The sequence below is a fragment of the Nematolebias whitei genome, chromosome 9, assembly GCF_014905685.2.
Source record: "Nematolebias whitei isolate Nwh7 chromosome 9, NemWhi1, whole genome shotgun sequence".
In the NCBI taxonomy this organism is placed as follows: domain Eukaryota; kingdom Metazoa; phylum Chordata; class Actinopteri; order Cyprinodontiformes; family Rivulidae; genus Nematolebias; species Nematolebias whitei.
Window position 1 is genome coordinate 8,013,538 of NC_056506.1, and position 9,880 is coordinate 8,023,417.

Consider the following 9,880-nt stretch of genomic DNA (forward strand, 5'->3'; position numbering starts at 1 on the left):
TCATCCTGTGGTCTAACTCATCATCCTGTGGTCTAACTCATCATCCTACGGTCTGCCTCAGCATCCTGTGGTCTACCTCAGCATCCTGTGGTCTACCTCATCATCCTGCGGTCTGCCTCACCATCCTGTGGTCTAACTCATCATCCTGTGGTCTAACTCATCATCCTGTGGTCTACCTAATCATCATGCGGTCTAACTCATCATCCTGTGGTCTACCTCATCATCCTGTGGTCTAACTCATCATCCTGTGGTCTACCTAATCATCATGCGGTCTAACTCATCGTCCTGTGGTCTAACCCATCATCCTGTGGTCTACTTCATCATCCTGTGGTCTGCCTCACCATCCTGTGGTCTAACTCATCATCCTGTGGTCTAACTCATCATCCTGTGGTCTACCTAATCATCATGCGGTCTAACTCATCATCCTGTGGTCTACTTCATCATCCTGTGGTCTACCTAATCATCCTGTGGTCTACCTCATAATCCTGTGGTCTAACTCATCATCCTGTGGTCTACCTCATCATCCTGTGGTCTACCTCATCATCCTGTGGTCTACCTTCTCATCCTGTGGTCTACCTCATAATCCTGTGGTCTAACTCATCATCCTGTGGTCTACCTCATAATCCTGTGGTCTAACTCATCATCCTGTGGTCTACCTCATCATCCTGTGGTCTACCTCATCATCCTGTGGTCTACCTTCTCATCCTGTGGTCTACCTCATAATCCTGTGGTCTAACTCATTATCCTGTGGTCTACCTCATAATCCTGTGGTCTAACTCATCATCATGCGGTCTAACTCATCATCCTGTGGTCTAACTAATCATCCCTTGGTTGACCTCATTATACTGTGACTGGCCTCACGTGCCCTCCAGAGGACCCACGTGGACTTCACATGGAACCCTTGATGTTTATTTTCCCCTTTGTGGAATTACCTTTTTGAACTCAAGTGGAATAACCTGGATTTTTCTTTTTTTCTTACTTGGAATTATTTCCTTCGGACTTTGTACAAAATAACTTTGATTTTAAAAAGTTAAATCTGGTCCTCTGGACATTCAAATTAACAAAACAAAGCAAAACAACAACAAAAATATTTAGAAACGTTTCCTCTTTCATCCGAAAGACTTCCTCAGTCTGAGGTACTGTATTCAGCTCAGTCTCTTAAATAGCACCTTCTCAGAGTGGATCAACCAGTGTTGCTGCTGACAACCAAAACCAGCTGATCACATGATCAAGAAGGACCATCGGCCTAACAATGGATCATTAAATGGTAAATGGACTGTACTTATATAGCACCTTTCTATCTTGTTTCAAGATACTCAAAGCGCTTTACACTACAATCTGTGTCCTCATTTACCCATTCATACAGCACTCTACTAGATCTCTACAAAGCTAATTGAACAAATCATTCTAATAAGACTAATCAGTGCTTTTAGATCACATTCATTCACTGATGGGACACACATCAGAGGCTATGAGGGGTTCAGTGTCTTGCCCAGGGACACTTCGGCATGTGACTGCTGGTGGATTCGAACCCCCAACTTTCGCATTGGAGGAACAGTGAACAGTAAACAGCCATCAGTGTGCTAATGATCCATTGTTAGGCCGATGGTCCTTCTTGACCATTTGAGCAGCTGGTTTTGGTTGTCAGCAGCAACACTGGTTGATCCACTCTGAGAAGGTGCTATTTAAGAGACTGAGCTGAATACAGCACCTCAGACTGAGGAAGTCTTTTGGATGAAAGACGAAACGTTTCTACATTTTTTTTGTTGTTGTTTTGCTTTGTTTTGTTTTTTGAATGTCCAGAGGACCTGATTTAACTTTTTTTAGATTTTTCTACTTGGATTATTGAGCATGCATCAGGAATAACATTGATTGTTAATTCTTTCTTTGGAATTACTGATTCTTACTTTTCGGATCCTACCTCAACACCATTGGATACTTTTAAGGTGTTGACACTGATAATTGCGATTTATCAACCGTGGAATTCCGGTTCTGGCTTGCTTGGGAAAGGTCGCTTTCTATTACGCTCTGCTCTACTCGGAGAGAATCTACAACTTTAAACACTTTATATGAATGCACTTCCTATAAATTGTTTTTTGCTGCTCTTTAAAATGTTTGTTAGTATCGTATACTGGTCGTTTTTGGTTTTACGCTTTGTTTTAGGTGTTTTCTTCTAACTATGTGACCTGTCGATGTTGTGCTAACTACTAACTCACACAAAGCCTAAGATCATCAATCAGGCAAGTCACCCTTGTTTTAAAACAGTTTTGTTTTAAACGTGTGTTTTGTTTCTTGACTTTGTTGTAATGCTTCCATAATGGTTCTTGTTTTGTGCTTTATTCTTTTTAGGTGTTTTGAGTAACATGAATCACTGCTGCAATGTTCTACACTGGTGTTAAGATAAGCTAATCAGCTCGGTTCGGATCAACTCGGATTGAACTCACATTAAACTGAGATCAGGCGAGTGGCATTTAATTTATTCATTTTTTTCTCCCCCTTTTTGATTTTTGTTGTATTCTACAAAGTATTTGTTTTGAGTTTCGTGAATTCGCTGCTGCAATATTCTGCAGTGGTTTGCTAAACTAAGCTAATCCGATTGGTTTGGACCAACTCAGATTGAACTCGAATTAAGCTGAGGTCAGGCAAGTGGTTTTAAACTGTTTTATTTATTCATTTTTTCTGCCCTCTGTTGATTTTTGTTGCTTTCTATTTGTTTTGAGAGCGGAGGGCCCCAGTCTTGCGGAGCAACTCTATTGGTGCTACATTGTTGTCAGGCTACATCGTGGTGGGCCTAGTGAGCTGCTAACTTTCAACTCTCACAAAAGCTAAGACCATAGCACCACTGAGAGACTGCCTACATTGGATCCACATTGCTTGATCACCCTAACCTTTCACTTATTCCACCATGGTCTTTATTTTTCAGGACTTGTGTTTTTTTTTTAATCAGTGTAATCTGCTAGCTCTTACTAGCCTTGGCTCAATATGGCTTCTGGCTTCATCGCATGCATATGTCACATGTTCAGCTATAATACAGCTTCGTTCGAAGAAAATGGTTTATATATCAAATGTTCTGATATGTCGGTTCTAGTGGAAAGGCTGTCTGATCTGGATGCTCGACTCTGTGCTTTTGAAAAACCATTAACTAGCCAGACGCCCGTAGGCTCCGCAGAGCCACTAATGCTAGCTCACGCTAGCATTTTGAAACCACAGGCTGGCTGGGTGACGGCCCTAGGTAAACTAAATGCTAAAACTAAATCTCCGGTTCAACATCGACCCGTTCACGTTTCAAATGACATTTCAAAAGATTTTTCTTCCGTTTTAAATCACATTTCAAATCAGTTTCCTCCCCTTAGCACCCCAGAACCACATGCCCGTGGGATATCAGACCAAAGTAAGCCTAAAGCTAAAACTAAACCCCCAGCTAATCACAGATCTGTTCACGTTTCAAATGATTCTTCCACCTAAGTGAACCGTTGCAACTCAAGGAGGGGCAGACTGAGTGCAGCTGATCCAAATCAGACTGCATGCATCGGATTGAGCGAGGGGAAGACACCATTGAATCCACGGAGCGCGAATATCCAATGTCCAATGTAAAACAAAACTAACTTCACTGTGGTCATTGTCTTCTTCTTCTGTTTTAAAGCCAGCGGTGCTGCGCTCTTCTTCTTCTCTGTCTGTAACGTTAACAGCAGCGCAACCAGCTACAGCTGTTGTGTGCAACATACTCACTGGCGCTTTCTACCCAGCTACTGTAATAACAGTTTACACGCAACATTTTTTTTCTCATTCATAAAACGCTAAAATCAGGGACATTTCCAGGGACAGCTTTAGCCGGGGACAGGTCGTCCAAAACAGGGACTGTTCCTGGAAATAGGGGACGTCTGGTCACCTTATTGTAAAGGCATTGATCTTCTGGGATTGCTGGTTGTTCTCCACAGCTTTGTAATAAATCTGATAAAATCTACGCCTGATTGTTTTGGAATCTCTTAAATCCATGACAGTGGCTTTTCAAGCATTGTCAATCTATTTGTCTGATGTAAAGTTAAAAATCTCTGAACATCTGAACTTGGGATTTTTCTTAGGTATAAAAAAACCCCTGAAATAAACCCTTTAAACCTATCACTGTAATAAATCACTATAAAGAATTTCACTTTTTGAATTGAAAGAATGAAATAATCTAACTTTAATATTATTCTAATTTATTGCAATGTACTTGACCTGTATACCCACTCCTTACTTACCCTGTCTACCTGTTTCCTTGAAAAGCATTACCTGGTGATTAGAGGGGTTTTCTTGGTAACTGGACCCAGTTTTGGACCATGGTCAGCCAGACGTTCATACACAATGTTTCCCACAACACAGTTAACCGCCTGAAAGGAAAAAGAACAACATTTCAAGGACAAAAATGATGTCTCCATGGATTTTAACAACATAAATCTCCAACAATGTTGGTGTTTAATTTTGACAAGTGACAAGTTTAATAATCAGCCTTTGCCATTTTCATGTGTATGTATGTATGTATGTATTTACTGTATGTATGTGTATGTGAGGACAACACAGGGCTGTGTCTCTGACTGGCTGGTCTGCAGTACGGGGGTCCCACAGGGAACTGTGCTGGCATCGTTCCTCTTCACCCTCTACACTGCAGACTTCATCAACTCCCCAAACTGCCATCTGCAAAAGTTTTCTGATGACCATAGTCGGCCTCATCACAGGTGAGGACGACTCAGAGTACAGACAGCGGACTCAAGACTTTGTGGACTGGTGTCAGCGGAACCACCTCCTGATCAATGCTGCTAAAATTAAGGAGCTGGTGGTGGATTTCCGCAGGCACAGACCCACCGCACTAACCCCGGTGAACATCCAGGGAGTAGACATTGAGATCGTGGACTCTTATAAGTACCTGGGTGTTCACCTGAACAATAACCTGGACTGGTCTCACAACACTGATGCACTTTACAGGAAGGGTCAGAGCAGACTCTACCTGCTGAGGAGACTGAGGTCTTTTGGAGTGCAGGGGGTGCTACTGAAAACCTTTGACTCTGTAGTGGTATCAGCCATCTTCTATGGTGTTGTCTGTTGGAGCAGCAGCTTATCATCAGCTGTGAAGAAGCAGCTAGATAAGCTCATCAAGAAGGCCAGCTCGGTGCTTGGATGCCCCCTCGACCCAGTCCAGGTGGTGGGAGACAGAAGGACTAAAATAGCTAAAATAACATCATTGCTGGACAACGTCTCCCACCCCATGTATGAAGCTGTTGATGAACTGGAGAGCTCGTTCAGTGACAGATTACTGCATCCTAAATGCACAAAGGAGCGTTACCGCAGGTCCTTCCTCAAAGCAGCTGTTAGACTTTACAATCATCACTGCTCCCAACAAACTCAATAAGGATTAAATACATGCTGACCTCTGCTAAAACACACACTCTGCCTGTAATACTGTATTGTAAATACAAAAAAAAGTCCATGCTCAATAATCCAGGTATACAATCCAACATTTTTCAGTTGGGTCATCTGGACAGGTTTTTTTTTTGCTGAAACGTTTCACCTTCTATCCGGAAGGCTTCATCAGTCAAGGAAACACACAACAAAACTGATTCTTCCCCCAAACAGCTTACTCCAAAGTGGAACAAAACATATATTCATTGTATACCTGAATTATTGAGCATGAACTTTTTTTTTTTTTTTTGTGGTTTTGAACCAGTTTGACATGACTGTCGACAAGTTTGTCGACAACTTTAAAGCCTCATTAGTCTGGGGCTCAGACATGTTTTGACCACTTGGGCTTATTCAGAAGACACACTGAGGTGACAAGTAGGTGGGTGGGTGGGTGGGGGCTACCGCTTATGCACCTCTGTGCCTCAGAGCAAGGTATTAACAGGGCCAAACTGGCCAATGTGTGAAAACAAAAAAACAAGCAAAAAAAAAAAAACTCCTGCAGCTCAGTAATGTTATGAATAGCTAGAAAAAGCTTAAAGACAGAGTGGTCTGTGCGGCCATTTTACAGAAACATCTTCTGAAAATGCTTTAAATTGTGAATGAGTGCAAGAATGGTTGTTATGTTTGTCTCTGTGTGGCTCTGTGATGGACTTGCAACCTGTCCAGGGCATATCCTGACTCTATAACAATGACCACTGAAGATAGGCACCTGCCCCCCACAATCCTGAATGGAACAGCAGGCAAAGAATATGGATAGATTGGATGGGTGCGGTTAAAGTGACGCTGACATAAACAAATCCCGCAGTCCTACAGATTGAAGGGCAGTTTAAGTCCAATATAAGGAGGTAATCTTTGAACACTCCATCTCCAGGCCCTACAGCATGCTGAAGTGCCCTTGGGCAAGACCCTGAGCCCGCACTACCTTGAGTATACTTATTTTGGTTACATTAATCACGTCACCAGTGACCTACTGCATACTTTACCATACCTGCTCTTGATGCTGTTGTATCATGTTGTACTTTTCTTTGTTTAGCTCACTGAGCCTTTGTTCCAGCCTTCCACAGCACTCCTCGATGTGTTGGGGAGATGAGCTGAGAATAAACCAACAATTACTCTACTTTAGGACAAGTTCAAAGCACCTTTAGCCCCATTTGCACAGCATTAGTTTTACCTAGAGACCACATACCATTTGTAATAATTACAGAGATTCAGTGGTGGGAGATAACTAAGTACAAATACTTCAATACTGCACTTAAGTACATTTTTCATAAATCTGTACTAGGGATGCACCGATCCAATTTTTTAAACTTCCGATCTGATCCTGATACCTAAGTCTGAATATCGGCCGATACCGATCCAGTTCTGATATCATCATCATCATTGATTTTATGAGGCTGTAATAATCTCCTCAAGTACAATTTGTACAAATATATGCATGCATGTCCAAAAAGGCAACTTGAGGTAAGTTGTATTAATTTTGGATAAGTTTTAAAGTTAGAATTACATTCTGCTAACACAAAACATGTTTCTTTTTATTCCTAGCTTTAAAGTGGATATTAAAGTGATTAATTTTAAGTGATTGTTTAAAGTTATTTTATATTTTTTTAAATAAGGGGCAGATATAAGAATTTTTTTCTTCTTTCTGCTCTCTTTTCATTCTATGTTTTCTTTTTAATGTTTTTTTTTTATTTTGGTTCTTTTAAATGAATAAATTAAATTAAATTAAATTCAAACACCGGCTAAGTTCATGGCATAAACCAACAGACATGTTCCTGTTTTTAGTATTTTACATCACTTTATAATGTAGCCATTTTTGTTTTTAATATAATTTTCAAATAATATGTTTTTTATGATTGTTTACTGTTGTGCTGATAAATATCTCCTGGAGGGTAAACTATATCTTGGCTGCAAGTATCAAGCTGAGAAATCCTTCGTTTTCTAAAACTGATAGTGGTTGGTCATCAATTATGATGAAGTTTAGCAACTTCTCTGTAAACACTTGAGCGCCGTGGTTTCAGCGACGTCTACTTTTTGTTCAATCCGAAGCAGGCAGCCTGATTTGGGGCAGCCGCGCTCAGTCTGTCCCTCCTCGGAGACGGGGGAAGATTGAGCGTGGACATGGCTGGCAGGTGTCGAGTTGCCTCTTCCGGTTTGACCAAAGTGTAGTGCCCCGCTGAAGCCACAGAGCTCAAATGTCCATCGTAAAACTACAAACCGGATTCCAAAAAAGTTGGGACACTGAACAAATTGTGAATAAAAACTGAATGCAATGATGTGGAGATGGCAAATGTCAATATTTTATTCGTAATATAACATAGATGACAGATCAAATATTTAATCTGAGTAAATGTAATATTTTAAAGGAAAAATATGTTGATTCAAAATTTCACAGTGTCAACAAATCCCAAAAACTTGAGACAAGTAGCAATAAGTGGCTGGAAAAAGAAAATTGAGCATATAACGAACAGCTGGAAGACCAATTGACACTAATTAGGTCAATTGACAACATGATTGGGTATAAAAAGAGCTTCTCAGAGTGTCAGTGTCTCTCAGAAGCCAAGATGGTAAGAGGCTCACCAATTCCACCATTGTTGTGCAGAAAGATAGTGCAGCAATACCAGAATGGTGTTACCCAGCGTAAAATAGCAAAGACTTTTAAGTTATCATCATCAACTGCGCATAACATCATCAAAAGATTCAGAGAATCTGGAACAATCGCTCTGCGTAAGGGTCAAGGCCATAAAACTCTACTGGATGCTCGAGATCTCTGGGCCATTAAACGTCACTGCACCTCAAAGAGGAATGCCACTGTCAAGGAAATAACAGAATGGGCTCAGGAATACTTCCAGAAAGCATTGTCAGTGAACACAATCCACCGTGCCATCCGCCGTTGCCAGCTGAAACTCTACAGTGCAAAGAGGAAGCCATTTCTAAGCAAGCTCTACAAGCTCAGACGTTTGCACTGGGCCAGGGGTAATTTAAAATGGAGTGTGGCAAAATGGAAGACTGTTCTGTGGTCAGATGAGTCACGATTTGAAGTTCTTTATGGAACACTGGGACGCCATGTCATCCGGACCAGAGAGGACAAGGATAGCCCAAGTTGTTATCAACGCTCCGTTCAGAAGCCTGCATCACTGATGGTATGGGGTTGCATGAGCACTTGTGGTATGGGCAGCTTGCATGTCTGGAAAGGCACCATTAATGCAGAGAACTATGTTCAGGTTCTAGGACAACATATGCTCCCATCTAGATGTCATCTCTTTCAGGGAAGACCCTGCATTTTTCAACACGATAATGCCAGACCACATTCTGCAGCAATCACAACATCATGGCTACGTAGGAGAAGGATCCGGGTACTGAAATGGTACTGAAATGGCCAGCCTGCAGTCCAGATCTTTCACCTATAGAGAACATTTGGCGCATCATAAAGAGGAAACTAAAAAAGTTAAATCTGGTCCTCTGGACATTCAAAAAAACCCAAAACAAAGCAAAACAACAAAAAATGTAGAAACGTTTCGTCTCTCGTCCGAGAGACATCTTCAGTCTGAGGTGCTGTATTCAGCTCAGTCTCTTAAATAGCACCTTCTCAGAGTGGATCAACCAGTTTTGCTGCTGACAACCAAAACCAGCTGATCATATGCTCAAGAAGGATCATCAGCCTAACAATGGATCATTAGCACACTGATGGCTTAAATGCCGAAAAAACCAAAGGGATGCTTTTTTCAAATAGGAAGTTGGTCCCAGCAGTTCTTCCTCCGATTTTATCCTCAAATGGTGTCCCCATTGAGTTTGTTGATTCCTATAAATATTTGGGTATCTTGGTCGGCTCACATCTTTCTTTTAAGCTCCATGTGGAAAACTTGGTAAAGAAACTGAAAGTTAAACTGGGTTTCTTTTTCAGAAACAAATCCTGTCTAACCCTGAATGCTAGAAAACGCCTTGTATCTGTGACTTTCCTTTCCTCAATTGATTTTGGTGATATTATTTACATGAACGCTCCTACAAGAACCCTGCAGATGTTGGATGCTGTCTATCATGGTGCACTAAGATTCATAACTGGCTGTGATTATCGTACCCACCACTGCACCCTGTATTCATTGGTTAACTGGACATCATTAACTTCACGCAGACTCTCTCACTGGTACATTTTCATCTTTAAATCACTTCTTGGTCTGCTGCCTTCATACATCTCCTCCTACATGTCTCTGCGTGAGTGCAGCTACGGAGTGCGCTCTCAGGACATTATTACCTGCAGTGTTCCCTCAGTGAGGACTGAACTAGGCAAAAGGGCCTTCTCCTACTCCGCTCCTGTTTCCTGGAATATCTTACAAAAAGATTTGAAGCTCTCGACCTTGACCTCTCTAAGTGGCTTTAAGAATCTGTTGGACTCCTGGCGGGGTCCAATGCAGACATGTTCCTGTTTTTAGTTTTATACATTTGTCTT

General features: G+C 41.5%; 1 protein-coding gene across 1 annotated transcript in view; it reads right to left on the minus strand.

Moving 5' to 3' along the window:
* The window catches only part of agla (amylo-alpha-1, 6-glucosidase, 4-alpha-glucanotransferase a), a 355,602-nt gene that overhangs the window by 201,774 nt on the left and 143,948 nt on the right, over window positions 1-9,880 (minus strand). The window contains exons 6-7 of the mRNA XM_037681985.1: window positions 6,425-6,527; window positions 4,273-4,370 (exon numbers count right to left, since the gene is read on the minus strand). Of these exons, the coding sequence (XP_037537913.1) occupies window positions 4,273-4,370; window positions 6,425-6,527 (201 nt within the window). The remainder of the gene's footprint in view (window positions 1-4,272; window positions 4,371-6,424; window positions 6,528-9,880) is intronic.